Genomic DNA, 26,564 nt, shown 5'->3' with positions numbered 1-26,564 from the left:
ACAGTCCTGGGCCTCTCCACAGGGGCCACCCAGCACAGAGGCCTCCACTGGCTGCATAAGGGACTAGGAGGCGCGGAAGGTCGTCAGTGGAGCAAGAGAGCTCCGGGCAAGATGCTCTGGCTCCGGCTCGTTCTCCTAAGCCCTCGCGCTGTGGCCAGGATGCTGCCAAGGAGGTCAGGAGAGGACTGCGTGCTCGTCCAGCTCGCCCCTGAATGCTTGGGCTTTCAGCTTCCACGTTCCCCCTGGGGTTTCGCTAACCTTCGGGGCCCCTTTCAATCTGCAGAAAGCTGCCAAAATTGGAAGAACATCCGGCAGAGCTTCCAAAGTCCACTTGGCAATCTGGATTGTGGAAAGCATCCCGGCCCCAAACTAATGCTGTCTTGGCAGAAAAAGACCCTTCAATTAGTTTAACCTACATTATGCCAGAGCGTGGCCGGAGAAGGACTCCGTTTTTTGCTGCAGTTTGAACTAGCTATCACCGTTTTGTTTTAACCATGAGAAAATGCCCCATTTCACCCCTCAGATCCCAGGGTCTTCTCGACGAACAGAAAACAGGCGCAGAGACAGACTTGACCTCTGGGGTTCTGGAAGAGCCGAGAATGCTGTCTGCAGAGCCTTCCTCTGCGTGATCGTCACAGCCGGCAGCAGTTAAGGTTCTTGTTCGGCACCTTTCCATCCAGAGAGACGCCCACTAGAAGTGTTCAGGTCCCAGAGAAGACCTGCCAAACTCCCGATTCAACTTCACACATCCTGTGTGCTCAGCAGATGTTCTCCAGAAACCAGTTCCTCCTTTTCTTCCTGTACCCTCGGGCAGGGCCTCGCCTCAAGAGATGGAGAACACTCGGCACCAGTCCCACCTGCTCTCCTACCCCCTTGAATTGATACTGGCCCGTGCTTTTCTCTTTGATCCACAGAAGAAGAGAGAAACGGTGTTCTAATCTCTGAGCCAGGGACTTCAGAAAACTAGTGGCTTCTTCTTCCTTCTCATGCTGTAAGAAACTCCAAGGCAGACCACTGAGTAGCAGTACTCAGGGGACCATACATGGTGCCGGGGATCGAAAGCCTGGTCATGTGCAGGGCCAGAGCCTTAATCTTGGTGCTATATTTCTGGCTCCAAAGTGAGGTTTTTTTGTTTTTTGTTTTTTTTTTTGGCTTTTTGGGTCACACCCGGCAATGCACAGGGGTTACTCCTGGCTCTGCATTCAAGAATCACTCCTGGCGGTGCTCAATGGGACCATATGGGACGCTGGGAATCGAACTCAGGTCGGCTGCGTATAAGGCAAATGCCCTACCCGCTGCGCTACCGCTCCAGCCCCCAAAGTGAGCTTTTTTTTTCAATATTATCACCCAGTAGACCTAAAGCCAGAGACTAATGTTTAAACCTTGAATTAAGCAGTAAGTGAAATTTCCTTTGATATAGCTCCCCTGCACTACATAATCCTAGATATGTCTTTCACATTTTGGTGTGCTTTGGCCACACACTGAGTAAGACCACCAGCACCCAAAAGAAAGGCGTGAAGTCATCTTGGTTCTTCCCACCCAACCTTGCCTCCATCTGCACACAGCTGAGCAAGTGACCCCAGCCGCCTCCTCTGCGAGCAGAATTGTCCTGCTGAGCCCCAACCTCATTTCTGATCCACTGACTCACGAACAATGAAGCATCATCACTGCTTTGAGCTAACACACCTCAGGGTGGCTTATCATGCTGTGGCCCATGAAGTAAATACCTGGATACTCAAAGGAGGCTGGATGGTACACTTTCACATGCAGGTGTACCAGGGGGCTCCTGGCCAACAAAGTAAGTCTGCGGCAATCAAGGCCACAGAGGTAGAGACCTATCTTTGTGGCAGGGTTCCTGACTGAGAAGACGAGAAGGAACTTTCTGGGGTGCGGGCTGTGTGAAAGGTTCTCAGTCTGGGTGGGGGCGGGTATATATACAAATTCATTCGGCTGTACACTTAAAATGCATGCCCTTCATTCAATGAGAAAGGTAGGAGGAGGGCAGGAGAGGTAACTCATGGACTGAAGGGCAGGCTTTGCAGGCCGACAGCCAGGATTTGATGGCCAGAGTTCTACCAGCACTGACCTCTAGGAGTAGCCCCTGAATCAAAAATCAAAAACAAATTCTTAAAAATCGTAATAAAAAAAATGGTAAAAGGAAGAAAAAAATAGCAATGAAATGAATGGATCGATTTAGGGAGGATCAAAAGGTTTCCAACTGAAAGAACATTAGATAATCTGTGATCACTAGGGAAATTCTATAGGCATGATCTCCAAAGTGAAGAATCTGATTGCTGACACAGAATCAGGACAGCCCCACTGACCTCCCAGCTTTGCTTGAGGATGGGTCCTGGCGCAGAGAGAGGGAGAGGGGAGAGGGGGGAGAGAGAGAAAGAGAGAGAGGGAGGGAGAGAGAGAGAAACAGAAGGGGGGAGAGAAAGGGAGGAGGAGGAGAGAGAGAGAGAAGGGGGAGAGAAAGGGAGGAGGGGGAGGAGGAGGAGAAGGAAGAGGAGGAGGAGGAAGGAGGGAGGGAGGGAGAGGGGGAGCATCTCAGAGAGCCACGGGTGAAGGGAGGAATGGAACACGGGCAGCTCATTGCTCACTGCTTACCCCAGTGCCTCAGAACTAGCTACAGACCCTCAAACTCATTTTAGTCAGGGACCGAGCTGGGCAGAATATGGGGGTAAACAGCCTGGATTTCCTGCACCTGACTTTAACATTAGCCGAGATTAGGGCATAAAAACAGGCTCGTTTGCATCTCCCGTGGGCTGGCCATGACGAGGGCAGATCAGAGGAAGGTGCATGTGGTGCCAGAGCCAGAGGGGAGGGCGCGCGGACAGCAGCGCAGGGCTGTGCAGGTGGGGTGGGGGGCGCGGGAAGTTACGAGGCTCCCACTAGTACCTGGCTTCACAGACTGAGGGGAGATCCTGAATGAGTCGGCAACACACATGACCACAGTCTGATTGGAAAGCAACTGCGTGGGCTGTTTCTGGCCGTGCTCGCCTATGGTTTTGATACTCGGGCAGGAAGGGGGGGTCTCACTCGGGAACAGCTTCGGTCCTGCTCTCGAGGGGGCAAGCTGTGTAGTACGGACACCCCTTCTCAGGACGCTGGCCGTCCCCACAGACCAAGGTGGGATGCCCGGTTCTCACAGTTCTTCCCGTGCCTCGTCTTCCCCCCACGCTCTGGGGACGCGGCGAACCCCACTCACCATGTCCATGATCAGGTGGCCACAGAGGAAACACCTGTCGGCCGACTGCTGGAAGCCGGAGTACTGCAAGGGAGAGAGAAACAGTTAGACCTGGGCCGGGCCCACATCCCCGCCCTCAGCAAGGATTATAAGGGATGCCTCAGAGAGGCATGTTACTCTCCACAGGAGTCTATCAGACACCCCCCCCCAGCCCCCCAACAAGGGCCATGCTGCACAATGAGTTTGGCCACAGGAGCCTTGCAAACGGTGACGCCCTCGCCTGGGCATTAGCTGTGACCTGCTGGGCTCTGAGCAGAGGCCATGCAGAGAGGGGCTAGCCTCTGCTCCAAAGCTGCTCAAAGACAGTCCTACCACCTCTGGGTGCTTGGAAGGGAAGCACATTCCTGGCCTCCACCCTGGCCCTCACTGATTTGGGGGGTGGGAGCGCAGCAATTGCGATTACTTCAGGATCCCCTAGAACATTCTGCTGCACACAGGGCTGTAGCCACTGCCAGTGTTTGGAACAATGCGGCCAGGCCTGGATGGTCGGCAATTCCCAAGTGGCAGCGAGGGAAGTTCAGACAGGTAAGTTCAGACAGTGACCTTCTCAAGGTCACTCAGCCAGTAAGGAGTGAGGACAGCCTTCAAATTCAAGTCTGAGGGGCTGGAGCAATAGCACAGCGAGTAAGGCACTTGCCTTGCACGCGGCTGACCCAGGTTCAAATCCCAACATCCCATATGGTCCAAGCACCGCCAGGAGTAATTCCTGAGTGCATGAGCCAGGAGTAACCCCTGTGTATCGCCAGGTGTGACCCCCAGAAAAAAAAATTCAAGTCTGAGTTGGTCAAAAACTACACACACACACACACACACCCTGTTGCCAAAAGAAATGGGGTATTTTTTTAAAAAACACAGTAGACACGACACAGAGATACTAGGAGCTTAGATATTGCTAACATGACTGAACAGGAAAAAACACCATGAAAAGGAATGTGGGGGAAGGAAGACTTTCACCAGCACCCCACTAGAGAGTGGAGTCTGCTCGCCCACCCTCCCCTCCCCGTGCTCTGAGTAAGAGGCCTTCATGTTCACTTAGTTGGTCTAAAGCCCCTCCCCCACCAGTGGTCCTCCTGACTCCTATGGGCTAACCCTACAGTTAGCATGTTAGACTTCCAACATGCCTGGCCAATCGGGGCCTAGCTAGACCTGGGCCTGGCTCATCGGGACCTGACCAGAACTGGCCAATCAGGGCCTCGCCAGACTCAGGTCTGGTCGATGAGGACACTGCATGGTTTTGCTTGGGGCAGCAGGTGAGCTGATGAGACTGGAGGCAGCAGCAGGTACAGGACAGGCTGGAAACTGAGGGTCTACGGACACCAGTGTTCCCACCAAGAAGCAGGCGCAGCCAGCCCGGGCCAACCGCCCCCGGCCTGCCGTGCAATAGGGAGTCCAGCCACCGTTCATGGGGCACGTCCTGCCAAGCACTGGGCTGGGTCTAGAGACAGGAGGGTGGAGGCATGTTCCTGCCTCCCTGGGACACACAAACCCCGAGATGCTGATCGGTGCCCTCCTCAGCAAGGGCCTGCCCGCAGGGGCAGTGTGGCGGCAGCTTAGTAAAGCGACACTGTGTTGTGGAGACCGGGAGATGAGACAGCCTTAACAGAGGACACAGAGGGCTGTCTGGGCGAAGAAAGGGCAAGACGCTCCGAGGAGAAGACACAGCCCGAGCCAAGGTAGCAGTGGGGGGTGCGGAGTGCATGGGAGAGAGGATGAGGTCTCCTGAGAGAGCGTGTGAGCTGAGCCCCAGTGCCACAGGCCCGGCAGGTCAGCTGGCACTCCTACAGGCAGCATGACGGAGGTCATTAGGCTAGATCAGGAGCTGTGTGCTGGCCTGGGGCTCCCTGCCTGGGCCCCGTCTGAGAGGTCCGGGGTGGGCCTAGGAACTGATCCTTGGAGAGAAGGATCCAGATATAATGCAAAGCCTTGTTGAAGGTGTGAGAGGGGGTCCCGGGGGACTTCTGCAGCAGGCAGGGTGACGTCAGGAGCTGCAGTTCAGATCTGAGCATCCATGGCGTCTAGATGGACGCCGAACGTGGAGGTGGTGCTGGGAAGAAAGCAGGGTCTGGGGTGTGATGTTTCAGCGGTGGGCAGGGCTGGCAGAAACAGGGCAGGCTGCAAGCGGACAGGCCAAGAGACCCTCAGATCCTTTCCAGGACAAGTTCCAGGCAACAGGTCGCTTGTCTTGGGAACGTGGGCCTGCCCCGCTGCCCACCCCCACATCAGCGTATATAGCAAGGGGGAGGCAGGACCCCTTTCTCAGGCACTGGAACCGCAGAGAGAAACCGTCACGTGGCTCCGCTCAGGTCTGAGGGCAGGGACTCACTCACCAGGAAGTCTTCCTCGCAGAACACCTTGCCGTTGACAAAATAAAAGGCTTTTCCTCTCAGCTTCCGGCCTGGGGAAAGAGGAAGCAACAAAGGCAAAATAAGAGGAAAACTTGGATGTGTGGTGACAAGGAGATTTTTTTTTTTTAAAGGCAGAGTCCTTCCAGCACAGAGCAACACGGCCGCTGTGGAGAAGGCGCTGGGTACCAGCAGGCGCTGGCAGAAGATGGGCCTTCGGGAGATCATCTCGGCCCACTGCAGAAAAGGCAGCCAGTGGGGCGGGACAGGGGACCAGCAGCCCCTCAGGTGCTTAGAGACCCTGCTGCCCCCTCCTCCCACCCCACCCCCACCTCCCGTTTGGGACCACCCACTAACAGGCTCACTGCTAGTGGCCACCAGGAGACTCACACTGAGCAGGACCACCTACCACTTCTTCTTCTTCTTCTTTTTTTTTTTTAATTTTTGGGCAAACCTGGTTACTCAGTGGTTATTCCTGGTTGTAGGGGCTGGAGCGATAGAACAGCGGGTAGGGCGTTTGCCTTGCACTCAGTCGACCTGGGTTCAATTCCTCCGCCCCTCTCAGAGAGCCCGGCAAGCTACCGAGAGTAATCTCGACCACAAGCCTCGTGGCGTATTCGATATGCCAAAAACAGTAACTACAAGTCTCAGAATGGAGACGTTACTGGTGCCTGCTCGAGCAAATCGATGAGCAACAGGATGACAGTGTCAGTGACAGTGACTCCTGGTTCTGCACTCAGGAGTCACTCCTGGCAGTGCTCAGGGGACCATATGGGATACTGGGCATCAAACCCGGATTGGCCCCGTACCAGGTCAGTGCCCTCTCGGCAGTGCTATGGCTCCGGCCTCTCACTTCCTTACTTTCCTCTGAACTAGCAGGAGCGTGCACTGCTGGAAGCCTGCTGCTGTTCCCGTTTCCTCTCTACTAAACGGGGCAGCTGAAGGCTGGAAACATTCAAAAGCACTGACTCATTAGGTCTAACCTGAGTTTCCAGAAACTCTGGACACGGTTTAAGAATGACACACTTTAGGAGCTGGAGTGATAGCACAGCGGGTAGGGCGTTTGCCTTGCACGCGGCCAACCCGGGTTCGATTCCCAGCATCCCATATGGTCCCCTGAGCAACACCAGGGATAATTCCTAAGTGCAGAGCCAGGAGAAACTCCTGTGCGTCACTGGGTGTGACCCAAAAAGCAAAAAAAAAAAAAAAAAAAGAATGACACACTTTATCAATTCCTCTGACCCTCTGACATACTTTTTCAAATCCCTCTCGAGCACAAGGGTGACGTGTTTCTAGCGAATGGGATATCTCGACGGGAAACCCTGGATCCGTTCCTCTGACACAGCCCCAGATCAGAGCTCATGCCCAGGGTCACGCAGGCTCTGCGGGAACCTGACACACTGAATGACGGGCTGGAGAACCCATGGGCTCAAGGCACTGAACACAGGCTTCGTGCAGGGGCTGGAAGCCGGACCCTCACCCCCTCATGGTCTCTCAAGCACTGTCTAGAACGATCCCGGTGCACCGAGTCAGTGGTCCCCGAATGATACAAACCCAGTGGTCCCCGAATGAGACCATCACTGGTGGTCTCAGGCCCCCTGGGGCTGGCGTCCAGACATGAAACCAAAGTCGCCCAAGTCACAAACCTCCCAAGTTCCCGAGGCATAGAGAAACTCAGGGGCCAGCAGGAGAGACACAGCTGGAGAGGGCGTGACGGAGCTCGGAGAGCTCGAACGCGCTGAAGCCAGGGAAAGCCACCACTGAGGGGACAGAGTCAGCCACACAGGCCCACACTCTGGATGGAAGGAAGACTTGCTGAGGAAAAAACAATGCTATGGCAAAAACGGAAAGAGGAAGCGGGCAGAGGGCTCCTCAGGGAGAAGCATGTCTTCTAAAGGGGGGAAAATGGTCAATGTGGCATCAAAAGCCTAAACTTCTATGCAATGTAAAACAGCCAAGTCGGGCTGGAGCTACAGGACAGCAAGCAGGGCTTGCTCGCATGTGTCCGACTGGGATTATTCGATCCTGGCACCCCCCAATGTTTCCCCCGAGCCCTGCCAGGAGTGATCCCTGAGTACAGCGGGTGTGGCCCCAAAGCCAAATAAATAAACTAAAATCTAAAATAAAAGACGACCGCTGAGGGGCTGGAGTAATAGCACAGCGGGTAGGGCGTTTGCCTTGCACACGGCCAACCCAGGTTCAATTCCCAGCATCCCATATGGTCCCCACAGCACCGCCAGGAGTAATTCCTGAGTGCAGAGCCAGGAGTAACCCCTGAGCATCGCCGGGTGTGACCCAGAAAGAAAAAAAAAAAAAAAGACGACTGCTGAAAAATCAACTGGCTCCACAGCATGGAGGCAGGAGGTAGCACTGACAGGCTGTGGAGAGGGCAAGGTGGAGGCGGCAGAGGGGTGTCCACGGGCCTGAGGGGGGCCCCGTATGGTCTTAGGAAGGGGCCTTCCACCCCAGCCAAATCTCTGCCGAGTACCCAAGGCTGACCACCCACTTCCGCTCTGTCCCCCACCCTTTGAGACCTTCTGAGAGACCCTTACTTTGATAATGCGGAGTCGAGGGAGCTTGAAAGGGGCAGGGGATGGTTTAGGTGTCCAAACCGTCCTTCCCTCTAAGCCAGTGATCCTCTCTTCCAGGCGGCTCTCATTCTAGTACCTTCACCACTACTTCTGGTTACTAAGCCAAGGTCACCAGAGGGAGTCCTTATGGTAACACGATTTCAGAACGCCCTCAGCTGTGGGAGTTGGTGTCACTTAATTACTCATAACCCTCCCCGGATTCCAGAGGACTTGGGCATCGGGAAGGATCAAGGAGAAGTGGAGTGTCCCTCAGCGTGTCACCCGGGCTGAGCTGCTGCCCCCTCTGTGTCCCCAGCAGGCGAGGGGACAAACACAGCCCTCCCACTGTCTGGCCCCTGCTAGGGGCTCCCGAACTTTGCAGCTCACTTCCGGGGTTCCCCACAGGCGGGAGGAAAACAAGTGAGGCTGCAGGGGGTAGGTGGAAGCAGCTCCCAGAGAGGCACCATCCCGCCCAGGTGTGGACACCGCACTCAGGTTCTAGGAATGGGGTGCACAAAGCTCCAAAGAAGGTGAGCTGGGGTTCCTTTTTCTCGCTTTGTTGTTGTTGTTGTTGTTGTTGTATTAGAGAACGTCATGGAGGCAACCTGGGGACACTGGTGGAAGAAAGATAACACTGGTGGTGGGGCTGGTGCTGGAATATAGTATGCCAAAAACTATGAATTACTTTGTAAATCATGATGCCTTCATTTTTGTTTTTAAAAAAGGTGGGTTTTAAAAAAAAACAAACTTCGGGGCTGGAGCAACAGCACAGTGGGTAGGGCGTTTGCCTTGCACATGGCCGACCCGGGTTTGATTCCCAGCATCCCATATGGTCCCCTGAGCACCGCCAGGAGTAATTCCTGAGTGCAGAGCCAGGAGTAACCCCTGTGCATTGCCAGGTGTGACCCAAAAAGCAAAAAAACAAACTTCACATAGGAAGATCCTTCAACAAGCAAAAACACTAAAGTCAGGATCTCTAAGAAACACAACACCTTTCCCCCCCGCCCCCCCCCCCCGCCCCATGAGGGTATCAACACCCATGTTAAACACTCCCACCCACTTGGGTTGCTGGCCTTGCATGTTCTGCAAGCTGCTAACGAGGAGTGTCAGGAGTGTCGAACAAGAAGCTCTTCCTGGAAAGGAAACGTCGAGATGTTTGTCTCTGACCTGGTAAGGCTGTCTGGGACTTGGCTTAGGAAAGAACCAGAAATGTGAATCAATACTTGGATTCAAACCCAGCCAGAGAAATGACTGCAGAAAACAAGTGCGTGAACAGGATGAAATAGCACATAGCCATTTAAGATACCATTTAAGGGACTGGGGAGGTGGCTCCACGGGCTGGAGCACAAGCTTTGCATGTGGGAGGAACTGAGTTTGATCCTGGGCATTATACGGTCCTTCACAGGTACCAGCAGGTGTGGTCAAAGCACCCCCAAATTTTAAAATCATATCTAGTATTATGTAGCACAGGCGAGCTATCACTGTCACTGTATCACTGTCATCCCGTTGTTCACTGATTTACTCGAGCGGGCACCAGTAACGTCTCCATTCATCCCAGCCTGAGATTTTAGCAGGCTCTCCTTATTCATTTTCCCCAACAATTGGAGGCTCTATTCAGGGTCAGGAGAATGAGACTGCTATTGTTACTGTATTTGGCACAGCGAATACACCACGGGTAGCTCGCCGGGCTCTTCTGTGGATAATTGTTATTAATATAAAAAATTGGGGGATTGTGGAGAGTTCTCCAGTGCTTTTTCACCTAAAGGAGACAACCAGAATGAGATGCAAATCAGTGCTCTTATCTATAATGAATAATGCAAATGAGCATTCTGCATATAGCAAGAAAGTCTGCAGAAATTCTTTCTGCCTCACCTCACATTTTTTTGTGGACTTAAGCTTAGTGTGTCACAAGAAATTAAGGAAAGGAACTGCCAAATACCAAAGGAAATTTCACTTACTACTTAATTCAAGGTTTAAACTTTATTCTCTGGCATTAGGTATACCAGGTGATAATGTTAAAAAGTTCAAGGCTCTGGCCCTGCACATGACCAGCTTTCGATCCCCGGCACTATGTGCTGTCTCCTTAGCACTGCCATCAGAGACCCCTGAGTGGGGCCAGAAGTCAGTCCTGAGCACCACCAGATGTGGCTGAAAATCTCAACCAAAAATGAACGAAAGTCCACTTTTGCCTCATATATGTCTATATTGACATTTTCAAGAACTATGTACTTCGTAGTCTGAAAAGCAGTATTTTTCAGGTTTTAAAAGAAAAGCCTGGTGAAGGTGTGCCTCTCTACGATGTCAGGAAGACAAGCGAAGGACAAAGTCTGGGAGAAGGCCTGGCCCCGGGGTGGGGTGGGGTGGGGGGGACATTTACTTCTGAGTGGCCCTGCCGGTTCCTGCACAGTCCAGGGTGGGTGGGGGAGACAAATGAAAGGCAGCAGAAACCCTGCTTGCTTTCCTCTTCATCTCTTTCCTCCACTTCTACTAAAGCAACGTGATTTACAAAACCGCATCCGTCAGTCCACACCATACCCTCCACCAGCGTGCCCGCTTCTTACATCACATCTTGCTTCCCTTTTTCTTTTCTTTTCCTTTTTATTGGCAGGTGGTCGGGGGGGCACAGCTGGCGGTGCTCAGAGCTTACTACTTGCTCTGTGCGCAGGGATCAGTCCTGCCGATACTTCCCCCAACATTCCACAACAAGCAGGCATCACTTGGATCATCTTCTTGAAAACTGTCTGGGTGACTAGACAAATCTGCTGCCAGGCACCAGAGCTAACAAGTCCCATGTCCCGACCCCCTAGAGATAGGGGAAGGACCCAGCGCCTACACCGGCTTCGACCTTTTGTTTCTTGGTCTGCCTTTCCTTTTAATTCCTTTATCTTTCTGGCCACACTCAGCAGTGTTCAGGGCGAACTCCTAGCTCTGTGTTCAGGGATCACTTCTCTTTTTTTTTCTTTAATTTATTTTTTATTGAGTCATTGTGAGACACACAGTTATAAGGCCGTTCATGATTGGATTTCAGTCATACAGTATTCCAACACCCATCCCTCCACCAGTGTACATTTCCCAGCACCAGTGTCCCCAGGTTCCCTCCCATCACCCCCACCCCTGCCCCCTGCCTGCCTCTATGGCAGGCTCTTTTCTTCCCCCACCTCTCTCTCTCCCTCCCCGCCTCTCTCCTCTCCTTTTGGGTATTCTAGTTTGCAACACAGATACTGAGGGGTTATCATGTCTGTTCCTTTACCTACTTCCAGCACGCAATTCTTATCTGGAGTGATCATTTCCAACTATCTTTGTCACCGTGGTGGTCCCGCTCTACCTCAGGGAACACTCTTTTACCAGGTCTGTCCCCCAATGTCAACTGACTTTCACAGAAAAAACTCACAAATCACTTCCTGTCAACTTCCTGAGTGGAATACCCCCAAACTGCTGCCAATTCTGGGCTCCCTTTGAAATTTTTTTACATATGTGGGTGAGGGTGGGGCTACACCCAACAGTACTCTGGGCTTACTCCTGGATCTGTGCTCAGGGATCACTGAGCACTGATCCTGGAGGACTCGGGGCACCATACAGAGAGCCAGCGATTGAACCCAGGTCAGCTGTGGGCAGAGAAAGTGCCCTGTCCCACTGTAATATCTCTCCTGCCCTTCTGGGCTTCCTTTCATCCGAATAAAACCACCCCATGGGTGGGTAAAAAGGCCTGACCCCCACTGGTGAGTTCTGAGGATGGGGAACCGGATCTGTCTGCGTGAGGGGCCTGGCCACAGCCGTGAGGGCCAGCTCTCTCTCTTTCGAGCCATCAGAGAGAAGGAAATGACACTCCAGCCCATGGGGTCTCACCTCGCTGTCCGGCAGCTCTGAGACGACACATACAGGCAGGTCACCTGACTGGGGACAGACCCGTGGGCGCGGAGGACCGGCAAGCCCCCTCGCCGTGCTGAGGAGGGAGGCAGAGAGGGACCGTGCGCTGGACAGACTCCGACCAGGCCCTCCCTGGAGCGTGCTGGCTCTCTCACCTGCCTTCACCATCCAGACCTTCTCGGCGATACCCAAGCTGAGAGCGGCCACTAGGTGGTGCCACACCACCGCCAGCCAGGGGGCGGGCTGGGGGAGAGCCGCTGCCTATTGGCTGGGCACTAAGGGGACTGGCACCGGAGCCAGCTGAACTCCGTCACCACCATCTGCAGTTGCACGGGACAGACCTTTGGCCCACACCAGAGAGGTCAGGTGAGGTAGCAGCCTGAAAGAGGCGACAGAAACAGCTACAGAACCGCGATCTGAACCTGGTGTCATGGGGGCCAAGTTCACAGCCACCCACCACACCACACGTCCCCAGACGGAGCCCTAGACACGGGTTGGGGGGAGGGGGGAGGCGCGGGAGGGGAGGAAGAAGGCAGGTCTATTTCCATTTATCTTTTCTTTTTTTTTTTCTTTTGGGAGGGACGGCTTACTCCTGGCGCTGTGCTCAGGGGTCACGCCTGGCTCTGTGTACAAGGAGTTGGGCTCAATCCAGGGTTGGCTGCATGCAAGGTGAGTGCCCGGCTGGGGCACTAACACTGTCCCAGCACGAAGGTTTCCTGGGCCTCTTCCCACTTTCCGGGGCGGTGGGAGGAGGGCCTGGTTACCCTGTCCCCATGCACTTCGAAGGGCAGAGTCAGAGGTCACCAAGCAACCGAGGACCCTAAAGGCACGTTGGAGGAAGAAGCCAGGCCGTGTCAGGGCTCCTATCCACAGGGGATGAAACAGAATGGGCTTGGGGTGAAGGGCAACCGCCACCCCCCAAATGAGTGCGATGGTTCTCCAACCTCAGCATGCTTCAGAACTGCCGGGTACATCAGTCAAGATCCAGCAGGGCAGGTCCCTTCCCAGATACTCTGTTTCCAGGGAGATCTGGGGGCAACTCCTCTGACCTATCCCCAGGGACACTGACGGTGGGTGCTGAGCCAGGGACCCAACTTGGGGGACACCTGAGTGGGAAGTGGCTTCAGGCTTGTCTCTGAACTGGCATTTCCCAATTTATTTCTGTCAGATCTAAGTGCTCAGTAAGGCCTGGGCGCCCCTGATAACCTCTGTCGGCCCGTGCCACAGAGGCTGGCATGCGGGGCATGAGCTGTCTCTGGCCTGCAGATCCAGGACTGGCTTCCAGGAGACGACAGCAGGCGACAGGCCCAACCCAAAACACACGCCAGTTTCCCAGAGCCTCCGTCGGAGCTGATCTTGTTTTCAGATGACAGCCTGTCTGCACCATGGACAAATGTTTTACAGAGGCATCAAGAATCCACTCCCTCAGTGCCATGATGAATATTTCATGATGGTTGTAAGGTGTTTGTTGTTTTTCCTGGGTCACACCCAGGCTATTCTCAGGTGTTATTCTGGGCTCTGCACTCCTGGCAGTGCCCGGGGGACCATGTGGGCTGCAGGGGATTGAACCCGGGTTGGCTATGCATAAGGCAAACGCCCTACCCACTATACTATTGCTCTGGCCCCATAAGGGGTTTTTAAAGCGGAGAAGAGAGAAAATGCAGGGAGAAAAAAAAAAAAAAAGCCAAAGTAGCTGGATGAAAAAAAAGGGTCACAGAGAATCAGACTCACCACACCCATCTTTCTCCCTTCTCTCCTAAAACACCGTCTCTGGGGGCTGGAGTGATAGTACAATCGATGGGCACCTGCCTTGCACACAACCAACCTGGGTTCCCTTCCTGGCACCCCTTATGGTCCTTGAGCATACAGCCAGGAGGAAGTAGGGGATGGCCCCCAAACAGAGAACAGAGAAACTCCTTATCTGTTCTGGAAATCACTGGACTTAACTGGAAGGCTTCACTACACATTCCGTTTCCGGAATACCTCCCTAAAAAGTCAAAGTGTGATGGTCTGCCCCACAACGGGAACAGATATGGAGAGGAGGAAGTGAGATCCGGAGGTGAGATGAACTTCTAACATATCCCCCTCGGGAGGGCTTCTACTCCGTCTAGGGATGGCTGCTCACTACACATGGCTCCAGGCTCGAAAGGCAAAACTTAAGCTAAAAACACTAAAACTCAATCAAGGACTTGGATTGAATTTAAGTCCCGGAACCTAAATCCCTGAGGTTCCCTGTGACTGGAACAGAAGCATAAATTCCTAAAGGCTGGGTAGGTGCAAAGTCCACCCCGTGCCTCCCCATCTTTCCCAAAGCAGTTTTGTGGTGTTTTTTTTTTTGTTGTTTGTTTGTTTTGCTTTTTGGGCCACACCTGGTGATGCCCAGGGGTTACTCCTCCTGGCTCTGCACTCAGGAATTAATCCTGGTGGTGCTCAGGGGACCACAAGAGATGCTGGGATTCAAAGCCCGGTTGGCCGCGTGCAAGGCAAACGCCCTACCTGCTGTGCTATCGCTCCAACCCGTTTGTTTTTTTTTTTTCCAGAATCAAAATGTTTTCAGCGCAGAAAAGCTATCGTTAACAATAAGGCTCAAGAGAGAAACCCAGCAACCAACCGCTCAGCATCGGCTGGGACTTCCCAGGGCCACGTGGCCTCTGTGGGCTGAGGAATGAAGCCCTGGGCCGGGTCCTTGGGTGCCCACTGACCGTAACAGAGAGGCGGCCTGTCACGAAAGGCCTGGAATCCTTGGCAGAGGGTGAGGGGGACAGAACTAGGGGTCACAGTGAGGAATCCAGCACGGCAAAAAGCTCCGAGTCGGAGCTTAGCAAGTTACCATCCTCAGAGCCCCTGCAACGGGCTTCAGTTTGCTCAACTGAACCTTTTTTTTTTTTGGTGGTGGTGGTGGGGAGAGCTGCGGGGAGCACATCTGGTGATGCCCAGGGACTCCTGGCTCTGTACTCAGGAATTACTCCTGGTGGTGCTCCAGGGACCACATGGGATGCCGGAGATGGAACCCAGGCCAGCCTAAGGTGCAGGGCAAGCACCTTACCTTCTGTACTATGATCAACTAAATCTTTTTCCGTTTTTGTTTTAGGGTCTCACCACGCTGTGCTCAGGACTTCCTTGTTCTCCCTTTCTCCTCCCTCTCCCCTGCTCCTCCGTGTCCTCCCCTCTCTCCTATCTGTCTTCCCGCTCCCCTCTTTCCTCTCTGTCCTCCTTCTCCTCCTCTCTCTTCTCCCTGTCCCTCTCTCCTCCCGCCTGTACAGCCCACACCCCAGACCATTTCTCCCTTGCCCAAAGATTTCCTTCAATATCTTCCCACTTTCCCTTCCTCGCATTCTTGATCTCCAGTTTTTTCCCAGCTGACTCATTCAGCTCATGCAGAAATGCTAAACCCAGGGGGACCACGCAACTGCTCAAAAATTCACGGGTCAAAGGGCCTTCCCAAGGCCCTGATCTCTCCTCCGGGCGCACCCGCCGGGCCCTCCCTGGAATCCACTGCCCTCCTCCACGTCCCCGGCCTCTCGGTGCCATAGTCACCACCGCCCCCGCCCAGCCGCGGCCTGATAAGTCATGGTGAGCGCCTGAGGCCAACGCCAGCCTCCCGTCTCGAATACGCTCCCTCCCAGCGTGGCAAATGGGGCCCAGCGGCTAGTGGCGGCCAGGGCTGTTGTCCACGCCATCCCGGGCTCAAGGTCCAACAGGTGGGGACCCTGGCCAGCAGCCAACACAACACCCCAGCCTCCGTCTGCAGGTCTGTAGAAGGAGGTGGCAGGGCTGACCTCAGCGGACGGCTACGAGGGTCCGGGGTCTGAGAGCCGGAGCTGGGGGGCAGGGATCAGGCTGACAGGAAGTGATGAAGCTCACCTGCACGTGGCTTGGCAGTTTCAGGGTCACCTGGGCAGCGGCCTGCCCCGAAAAAAGGGCAGAACCTCCGGGAGGCTCCGTGAGTTTAGAATCGGAGCATCCTTAAGGCCAGACCCGCCGGGTGGCCCATAACCAACCAAAGAGGAAAACTTTTTTTTTTTTTTTTGGCTTTTTGGGTCACACCCGGCGATGCTCAGGGCTGACTCCCAGCTCTGCACTCAGGAATCACTCCTGGCAGTGCTCGGGGGACCACATGGGATGCTGGGAATCGAACCCGGGTCAGCCGCATGCAAGGCAAACGCCCTACCCACTGTACTATCGCTCCAGCCCCCAAAGAGGAAAACTTGATTCCAGGTGCAGTTCTCAGACTTAGGCCGGCAGTGCTGGGGCTCCACCCCTGCCACCCCCACAGCCACAGCTGGACTCTTCGAGGAAAACCAGGTCCTGGCCAGAGCCCCCCACTTGGGAGGCGAGAACTTTGCCGCGGCCCTTCTTGAGTTCGAGAGCATGAAAAGACGTGTGCCACAGTCTGGGGGGAGCCGACAGGAGGAGTGCTGTGGGGTCTGGCTGGAGTTCCCAAAGCATCTCCCACGCCAGGAAGGGGAACCTCAGGGCAACCCCCATTCACACCCCAGCACCACCACCCCCTACACCCCCACCTGTGCAGGCTTCTCGGGGCTGGCCCTGGGCTCAGCGGGGGCTGGCTGCCCGCAGCCTCCACCCCACGCCCCAGCCCCATGTGCCACAGGCTTCTGGGGAGAACCTTGCCCAGCCTTGTCTAAGCCATCGGGGAGAGAGACGGCCACGTGAGCACGGGCCTGGTCTGTGTGGCTCCCAGAGGACGCTGATCCGCACGAGATGAACAGAATTTTCCTTCTTTGGTTTTCTGTTTTGTTTTGTTTTGTTTTGGGGGCTGCACCTGGCACTGCTCAGAGGTTACTCCTGACTCTGCACTCAGGGATCACTCCTGGAGGTGCCCGGGGGAGCCTATGGGAGCCGGGGATAGAACCCCGGGTTAGCGACGCTCAGAGCAGACACGCTACCTGCTGTGCTCTCTCTCCAGCCCCAGAATCTTCCTTCTGAGACCCACTGCGGCCTGGGACGAGCACAGGTGGCCCCCTCCACCCACGGTCTCTTCTGGAAGGTGCCAGAAAACCCCACTTGACCCCTTTCTTCCTTCTTATTCTACCTCTCTCGAGCCACGAAGGGCGCCAGCTCCTTCTCAGACAGGCCACTTGACACACGGCGTCCAGACACGGTTGTCTGGGGCCAGTGGCCAAGGCTGTGCCTGTCCGTCCCCACCTACCCCTCCCCCCGCCCAGAAGACGGGGGGAGGGGGGGCAAGGCAGAGCCTCCAGGGGTGGCAGGGAGAGGAGAGCCCAGGGCCCACCAGGAAAGGGGGACATGCAGGGCTAGTAGGGACTCAGGGGCCTTGGGGCCCCAGCGCTAGCTGCATGGGTGGTTTTTTGTGTTTTTACTTTTTTATTGAATCACTGTGAGACCCTTACAGAAGCTGTTTATGATTGGATTTCAGTCATACAGTGTTCCAACGCCCATCCCTCCCCCAGAGCACATTTCCCAGCACCAGTGTCCCCACGTTCCCTCCTATCACCCCACCCCCACCCCTGACTGGCTCTTTTCTCCGCCCCCTCCTCCTTTGGGGCACTGTGGTCTGCAACAATGAAAGGTTATCAAGAATATCCCTTTACCTACTTTTTAACCCTCAGATCCTGTCCAGCATGATCATTCCCTGCTAGTCCTGTCACACTGGTCTCCTCTATCTCATCTACCCTCAGCCCCCCACACACTTGTGGTTAGTTCCATGGGTGGGTTTTTAATCCCAAGAAATGTTCTTCCCCACTTCGTTTTTCCACCCAGGAAGCCAGGGAAGAACCGGATGAGCCGGTGGCGGCGTGCCCAAAGCAGCTCCCGGGAAGCCTGAGTTAAGGGAACAGAGGCAATAAGGAACCACTCAGACAGGTGCCTGGGCTGTCCACCACGCTCCGGGACCCTGCAGTGGGCAGATGGCCTGTGGGGGGCGCTACAGGTGCACAGGGGCCCAGGGCAGAGGGAATGCCACCACTCCCACTTTCTTTTTCTTTTGTTTGCTTCTCTTTGTTTCGGGGCCACACCCAGCTATGCTCAGGGCTTACTCCTGGCTCTGCACTCAGGAACCACTCCTGGCAGCTCAGGGGACCAGATGGTTCTGGGGATCCACCCAGGTCAGCTACGTGCAGGACAAGTGCCCTGCCCACTGTACTCTCTATCTCTCGGGCCCCTCAACACCCACTTTCTCCCCAAGCCTCTGCCCGTGCCTTAGACAGATCTTCCAGGCCTGGAGTCCCAGAGCAGTTTGGGGCTCTCGGTCTCTCCACCAGCAGAGAACAGGGAACGATGCGGGTGAGGAGTGAGCGGGGAGAAGAGATTCCAGGGATAAGCGTGAGCAGAGACAGGGAGGAGGAGGAGGAGGAGGAGGAGGAGGAGGAGGAGGAGGAGGAAGAAGAAGGAGGAGGAGGAGGAGGAGGAGGAGGAGGAGGAGGAAGAAGAAGAAGAAGAAGAAGAAGAAGAAGAAGAAGAAGAAGAAGAAGAAGAAGAAGAAGAAGAAGGAGGAGGAGGAGGAGGAGGAGGAGGAGGAGGAGGAGGAGGAGGAGGAGGAGGAGGAGGAGGGAGGAGGAGGAGGAGGAGGGGGAGGAGGAGGAGAAGGAGGAGAAGGAGGAGGAGAAGGAGGAGAAGGAGGAGGAGGAGGGAGGAGGAGGAGGAGGAAGAGGAGGAGGAGGAGGAGGAGGAAGAGGAGAAGGAGGAGGAGAAGGAGGAGAAGGAGGAGGAGGAGGAGGAAGAAGAAGAAGGAAGAAGAAGGAAGAAGAAGGATGAAGAAGAAGAGAGAGGAGGAGGAGGAAGAGGGGGAAGAGGAAGCAGCAGTAAAGCAAGTAAAGCAGAGAACAGCTCACAGCAGCCTTCGAGGCCGGGCCAGATCGGGCCCCAGCTGGGCCCACGCTGGAACAAACTGACTCATCAATAAGCTTTCCTCCCCTGCAACTTTCTTTCCTTTTTTCTTCTATTTTCTGGTTTTTGGGCCACGCCCAGTGGTGCTCAGGGATTACTCCTAGCTCCATGCTCAGGAATCACTCCTAGCAACAACCATATGGGATGTGGGGGATTGGACCCCGGTCGGATGCGTACAAGGCAAGTGCCCAACCTGCCGACTGTCACTCTGGTCCCTGCCACTTTCTTAGCTGAAATGCTCGAGTCAAATAAAGAGCTCCTACACCATTTCTTCCTCCTCACCCCGGGAAAATGGAGCCAGCAGAGGGAGATGTGGGCGCCAGAGTCAAAGGCGATTTCTACGAGCACGTGTCACCACAGTTCTGGCTCAGATAAAAGGCAAACACGTGCTGCAGATTTTTGTTTTGACTCGTCACAAGAGAACCAATAAATAAGCTGTGATGGTGGGGGGTGGCGGGGGCAAAGAGGTAGGCATGTGCCGACTTCAAAAACGCTGACGTGCAAGTGCCCGGGAAGTGGAACCAATGGCACCAGCCCAGCTCCAGGGAGCGACCACCCGGTGCCCCCCCACGCAGGTACTGCCCAGAACGGGAAGCACACGCAGAGCTCTCAGAATCTCTCCGCGTGCAGAGCTCCCTGGCCCCGGGACCCCCACAGCCACAAAAGCCCCTCCAGCTTCGCTGTGTTCTCGATGCTTCTTGGGTGTCAGCTGGGGTGGGCCCTGCGGTGCCAGGGACTAGGCCCATGCTGGCCACCTGTGCATCAGTCAACTTCCCGACTCGTCTCAGAGCCCCCACCCCACCCCGGTGCTTCCCGAGGAAGTGAAATGCGTGTCTGCATGTGGAATGTCAACTCAGGCACCTGTCTGAAGGAACCACCATGAGGAGGGAGGCTCGGAATGCGGGCATGCAGCTGGGCCGTCGGCGCTGGGCTGGGCACGGGCCAGGTTCACACTCCCCTGGGGACCCTCTCGGGCTGCACCACGAGCCAGCTGAGAGCAAGAGCAAGCCTCCCCCTGCCCTGCCCCCACCCACCCCCCCGGGCCTCTGGGGGCTTCCGGAGAAGCCCGACGCCCCCAAGCTCAGGCTGCTCACTCCAGCCCTGCCCTGGACTCACCAGGATCTCTGAGAAAGCAGAGGCCCCCACTCCAGAAATCTCACCCAAGAACCTGGTTCTACAGCTCAAAGTGGGGCTGGAGCAACGCGGGCTCTATTTAAACACCTCTTGGGAGTAATCAGCATGGGGAACCAGCGGGGCAGAGGAACCGACCCCTGGTGGGAGACGCTGGGGAGAGCCTGGCTTGCCACTGACAGAGGAGAGGAGAGGGGAGGGAAGGGGAGGGGAGGGGAGGAGAGGAGAGGGGAGGAGAGGGGAAGAGAGGAGAGGGGAGGAGAGGAGAGAGAAGAAGAGAGAAGAAAAGAAGAGAGAAGAAAAGGAAAGGAAGGGAAAGGAAAGGAAAGGAAAGGAAAGGAAAGGAAAGGAAAGGAAAGGAAAGGAAAGGAAAGGAAAGGAAAGGAAAGGAGAGGAAAGGAGAGGAAAGGAGAGGAAAGGAGAGGAAAGGAGAGGAAAGGAGAGGAAAGGAGAGGAAAGGAGAGGAAAGGAGAGGAAAGAAGAGGGAAGAAAAGAAAAGAAAAGAAAAGAAAAGAAAAGAAAAGAAAAGAAAAGAAAAGAAAAGAAAAGAAAAGAAAAGAAAAGGAAAAAGAAAGCAGGACACTCCACAACGTGGCCAGACTTGGCAAACCCCCTGCAGCGTGCTGGCATCTTCCCCCAGGCGTGTCATTAATTCAGTGAGCCGCTTGCTGAGGGCAGCACTGGCCTGGACTCCAGATGCCCAGGTGTGCTGCGCTGGTTATAAGGCCGATGCCATGAACCCGGGATGCCCACGGATGCCTGTGCTGGCAGGAAGTGGCACTGAGTGCATGTACACACACGCACACGCGCACATGCGTGACATGGGCAGTGATTGCACTGCTGTGTACACTCACGTACACACGCACACACATGTGTACACGTATGACACAGGCAGTGACACTGCATTACCCCTCCCCCACACACACACGCACACAGGCACTCATGCAGTGGCCTCCAAATCAAGTATCGGGGTCAGAGAGTGAAACGGTGTCCCTCTGGGCTCAGCAGTCACCTCTGGGTCAGCTAGAGTCGGGGGCAGTAGAGTACAAAGCAGCTGACGAGGAGTCTCTGTACTTTGTCAACCCTCCCCACTAGTCCGAGACCTTCTGATACGCACCACAAGCTGATGTCATCAGGGGCAGCCCTGAACACACCTGTCACAGGCGTGTATACGCTGGCGGAGAGAAGCCCTGCCTCCCTCCCACTGCCCCCCTCCTCCGCCCCTCCCCCAGCCAGCCCGGACACTTACTGCAGGCCGCACAGGTGAAGCAGGCGTCGTGGTATAGGCTCCCCATGGCCTGGCAGGCCTGGCCGGCCCCGAACACCCCTTTGTTGCACTTCACACAGGCTCCTGCGAGGGCGAGAACACACCAGTGAGTCAGGAGGGAAATGGGAGAGACTGAGCAAAGGGGGAGAGGCGGCCTCCCCCTCACCTGCCCCAAAGCCTAGGGGTGAGTCCTCCAGCATGCCTCCCTCTCCCCGTCTCCCGCCTTCCCACAGCAGGGACCGGCCACAAGAGTGGCCTCTAGGACACCATAAGCCTCCTTGGCCCTCCACCCCAGGAGGCTCAAGAGAACCACAATCCGTGCACTGGCCCGCTCTCCTCTGCAAAGCTGCCCAAGGCTGCATCCACCATGACTGTACTATACCCTGCAAGCACGCAGCGGGAGCAACTTCTTGTCTTTTGCTTTTTGGCTTTTGAGCCATGCCTGGCTATGCTCAGGGTTTGGTCCTGGCTCTACACTCAAGAATCTCAGTGAGACCATAGGGGGTGCCAGGCATCGCACCCGAGTCTCCTGCATGCAAAGCATGTGCTCAGCCCCTCTAAACAATCCCTGGCCCTCAGGCACCTGCGCTCACTGTGCTTCCTTCAGTCATGCTGTTTTCTGGTGGCAGCCTTCTGCCCAGAGTGTAGAAATCCCAGGGTTCGAGAACGCCTGTCTTTCCACTCAGCAATCCTTCACGCCATGCCCCATGTCTCCCCACCTATACCAGCAGGATCCCAGAGAACACACGAAGCCAGCACCTTAGAGCTGACTCATCACATCACCCCCCTGCCCCCCGTGGAGCAGGGCGACCATCGGGAGGAACAGTATTGTGTCAGCCAAGAAAATGGGAGGCAGGAAGACTCCTTCGTCGGGAGCTCCAGGGTCATAAGCGTTGGTTATCTGCAGTTCTTCTGGTTTCGACATCTCACTCCGGAAACTTTCAGACACGCAGGAATGTTGAAGGGGAGCACCCCCGTGCCTTCACCCCCATCCTCCAGCTGCTACCATTTTGCTATCCCCTTCTCAGACACGCCATCCATTCTCAAAGAATTGCGAAGACTCAGACCGCAGTTCACTTCACCCCCGCCCCAAGCACTGTGCCCTTGTCTACCAGCGTCAGCAGTGAGAGGTGATGACCTCTTCGTTATCTTCCACAATGAGACCCATAAGCCATGGCGTGAATGCTTTCTTTTTTTTTAATACGTCTGAGTTTTGGCAAATGACCTACATGACACAGGCCTGAATCAAGGCACAGAGTCTACCCAGCCCCGCGGCAGATTCCACCGCGCCCCTTTCTTTCTGCCTTCTCTTGATGGCTGTGAAATTATGTGTGTGTCTATGTTCGTGCATCAGGAGGATGCGACTCCAGAAAGCTGGGACCGTTCTACCTCACACATTGCCAGGTCAACAGTGTCCCCGTCACTAGAAAATTGAAGGCATTCACGGAATCTAGAGCCATGAGCATTTCCTTTGGTCTGAAGATTTCTTTTTTTTTTCCCGGTTTTTGTTATTTGGGTCACACCCAGCAAAGCTCAGGGGTGTTAGTCCTGACTCTGCACTCAGGAATTATTCTTGGCAGTGCTCGGGCGACCCCATGGGATGCTGGGAATCGAACCCAGGTCATCGCGTGCAAGGCAAATGCCCTAACCACTGTGCTACCCCACTCAGCCCCTGGTCTGATGATTTCATATACAATGTTAAGCTTCTCTTAAGTCGGGAAAACGCATCTGCTCCAGGCAAGCTGCACCCCTCACTCTGGGGCACGCAGAGCCATGCCCATGTGGTGGGAAGTGTGAGGAGGCCAGGAGGCTATACCCATCCGTCACCATCCTCTGAAGACTCACTTCAGCAGGCTGCTCACTCGGGAAGCCCGGGAGGTGGAGGGCTGTGGCTGGGTAACAGATGGCTGGTCACTGAGCCCCACCCAGCTAGGGGTGTTGGTAACTGGAGGGTGTGGATAAAGCACTGATGTGTTCTCACAATAGTCAAAACCTGGAAACAACCCAAGTGCCCTAGAACGGATGACTGGTTAAACAAACTTTGGTACATCTACACAAGGGAATACTATGCAGCTATTAGGAGAAATGAAGTCATGAAATTTGCTTTTAAATGGATAGACCTGGAGAGTATCATGCTAAGTGAAATGAGTCAGAAAGAAAGGGACAGACATAGAAGGACTGCACTCATTTGTGGAGTATAGAATAACATCACATGAGGCTGACACCCAAGGACCGTAGATACAAGGGCCAGGAGGATTGCTCCATAGTGGGAAGACTGCTTCCTAAGCGGAGGGGAGAAGGCATATGGAATAGAGAAGGGATCACTAAGAAAATGATGGCTGGAGGAATCAGTCGGGATGGGAAATGTGTGTCGAAAGTAGATAATGGACCAAACATGATGACCTCCCAGTGTCTGTTGCAAACCATAATGCCCAAAAGTAGAGAGAATGGGGAATATTGTCTGCCATGGAGGCAGAGGGAGGGTGGGAAAGGGAGGGTATACCCGGGATATTGGTGGTGAGGAATGTGCACTGGTGGAGATTGGGTGTTTGATCATTGTGAGATTGTAACCCAAACATGAAAGCTTGTAACTATCTCACAGTGATTTAATAAAACTTTAAAAATAAATAAATAAAATAAAATAACATCAGAGTCAAAAAAAAGCATTGATGTGTTCTCCACCAAACATGGCCCTCGGCATGGTTTCCAGTTGCCTGGGCACCCTCAGTCTCTCCTAGTGAACTGGGAATGTCTTTGGAACACGAGTGTCTCTTCAGTGTAGCCCATGCAGATGTTCAACAAAGCGCTTCTGAGCGGCGTTACTCCCCTGGCCGCCCCCACATGGGCCTTCCCTCCCCTCTTCCTTGGCACACACCCCCTCACATCTTGGCCACATATGTGGGACCCAGGAGGGCCTTCTTTTCACAGAGATTCAGAGTCGGACGCACCTCTGAACACTCAGCCCCTGACAAAGGGCACTCAGCAAACCACACATGGGGACAGAAGAAAGGGTTAACGAGGACACAGGCTGGGCAGTGCTCCGACTGTCCAGACATCAGGTGAAGGGGCAGAGAAAGCTGTCCTGAAGGACACCGATGATCAAGCAACAGCAGGGCTTGGAGTTTGAAGCACTGCTCCCCAGCAGTGCTCAGAGGCCCAGAGGCCACTCCTGGTAATTCTCGGCCAACTGGCTGGAGACACGGTGCTGCTCAGCCCTGCAGGGCTGGGGACCATCAGGAACAACCCAATGACCTCCACTCAGGGACCACCAGGTCCCCACAATGCTCAGTTATGGGATGTAGAGGACAGAACCAGGACAAGGCACTTGCCCTATCCCCTGGTCTATCTCCCCAGGGCCCAATGGCAAGGTGTTAAGATTATTTGCTCATTCCGAGGTCCACTTCTGGACCACACTGTCCCAAGGGCCCTCAGTGAGGTCCCTCTAAGCCTTTTAGCAATTTTTCCTTCCTGTTGGGTTATGAGAATTTCTCCTATATCCAGGACACAGTCGCTTTATAAGATAGATTTTGGTCCAATCCCAGGAACTGTGCTTGCACCACAGTTGCCCTGGACTCTTTCAGGCATCTCCATTCCAGCTGTGTCCACCCTGACCCTCCCTGCCCGGGCCTGCCAAGGCTCAGTGCACTGCTGTCTGGCCCTCAGCAACCACTGTCCTTTGCTCCCAGGGGGATGCCAGGGATCATCAGGCCACTGCATTTTGCCTGGTTTCTGTGTTGGGGTTTGTAGATGTGTTTTGGGTCTCAGATGTTTGGGGCAGTTAAACTGGAGGTTAATCCACTTTCCTGTTCCTGTCTCTGGAATGGGCAGAGAGAAACCTATGTGCTCAGCACTATGCCACACGATTTACGTGTATGACGATCCCACAGGACAGGCGTGAGCTCCCGCTGCCAGGAAAGAAGCTGAAGGTGCAAGACTGAGCCGCAAGCCCTGAGTCTCTAGCCCCAGTTTCAAAACCATCCACGCACCGAATTTATAAGAGGACCAAGGGGAGTCAGGGAAGGGGGGAAAAAAAAACAGTCCAAAGGGTTCAAACTTTACCCCACCTTTCCAACTGGGATCACTGGTAAATCCACAGATACCACCTCACAAGCAGGGGCGGGGGAAGAGCCCTCACTCACTCACTGTGGTGCTGGCACGTGGCCTGGGGGTCCTGGGCACGGAGGGGCCCCGACACAAAAGGAGTGTGCTTTGGGTCAACTCAAAGTCTGGGGACAGGTGACAGTCAACAGACCCAGGTGGGCATTGTTTTTTTAAACATGATACTGCTAATTTAAATTTCCTTCTTTCTGGTATATTTTTTAGCAGAACTGATTTTTTGTTTTTTGGGGGTTTTTTTTTTTAGAGAATAGTTTTAAGTTCATAGCAAAACCGAGCAGAGACCCAGATTTCCCTTAAGCTTCCTGTTGCCAAATCTGTGTGAACCCCCTTCTGCCTGATCAGCCTCTGAGGCCAGAGATAAAGCTGTGACAACTGGTGACCTCAAGTCCTGATAACAACGATAAAAACGGATGTGTCTCATTGTGCCCCCCAAGTGCACGGTTCATGTGAGGGTGCACTCCTGGCAGTGATCACTTTACCCGGGGACAGTGCATCAAGGCATGTGCTGACCAGTATGATAGCACACAAGAAGATTCCACGGGCCTTGGGGGCTGGAGTGATAGCACAGCGGGTAGAGCGTTTGCCTTGCATGCAGCCGACCTGGGCTTGATTCCCAGCATCCCATATGGTCCCCTGAGCACCACCAGGAGTTAATTCCTGAGTGCATGAGCCAGGAGTAACCCCTGTGCATTGCTGGGTGTAACCCAAAAAAAAGCCCCCACCAAAAAAAAAAAAATAAAGATTCCACAGGCCTAAAAGCCTCTTCTCTCCTCCTCCTCCCTCCCTGACAGCTGGCAACTACTGACCACTGACGTTTCTTCTGCCTTCACAGTTCTGTCTTTCCAGAATGTCCAAGAGACAGGACCAGAGACCTGTGAGACAGCCCAGGAGTTCAGGCACTGGCCGTGCACACCGCCAACCCTGACACGAGATTAATACCCAGCATTACAGGCCCCAGCACCACAAGAGAGCCCCTAAGCACGGCTGGGGTGGTCTGAACACCCCTTCCCACACACAAATTTTAAAAATGTAGAGGTGTGGGGGGGAAGGTGAGCTTTTCCAAACTGTCTCCTCCTGCACGAGTTGTGCAGGAAGGCACCCCCCGGTCTTGACAGCTGGAGAGCACAACTTCTTCCCAACACTGGAGTGAC

At 54.6% G+C, this 26,564-nt stretch overlaps 1 protein-coding gene across 1 annotated transcript in view; it reads right to left on the bottom strand.

Annotated features, from left to right (window-relative positions):
• LIMD1 (LIM domain containing 1) overlaps nt 1-26,564 on the bottom strand; it is a 56,352-nt gene that overhangs the window by 7,442 nt on the left and 22,346 nt on the right. Inside the window, exons 2-4 of the mRNA XM_004614596.2 lie at nt 21,277-21,378; nt 5,578-5,645; nt 3,212-3,274 (exon numbers count right to left, since the gene is read on the bottom strand). Of these exons, the coding sequence (XP_004614653.2) occupies nt 3,212-3,274; nt 5,578-5,645; nt 21,277-21,378 (233 nt within the window). The remainder of the gene's footprint in view (nt 1-3,211; nt 3,275-5,577; nt 5,646-21,276; nt 21,379-26,564) is intronic.

This window comes from Sorex araneus, chromosome 4 (assembly GCF_027595985.1).
Source record: "Sorex araneus isolate mSorAra2 chromosome 4, mSorAra2.pri, whole genome shotgun sequence".
Classification (NCBI taxonomy): Eukaryota; Metazoa; Chordata; class Mammalia; order Eulipotyphla; family Soricidae; genus Sorex; species Sorex araneus.
This window is presented reverse-complemented; position numbering and strand designations above follow the sequence as displayed.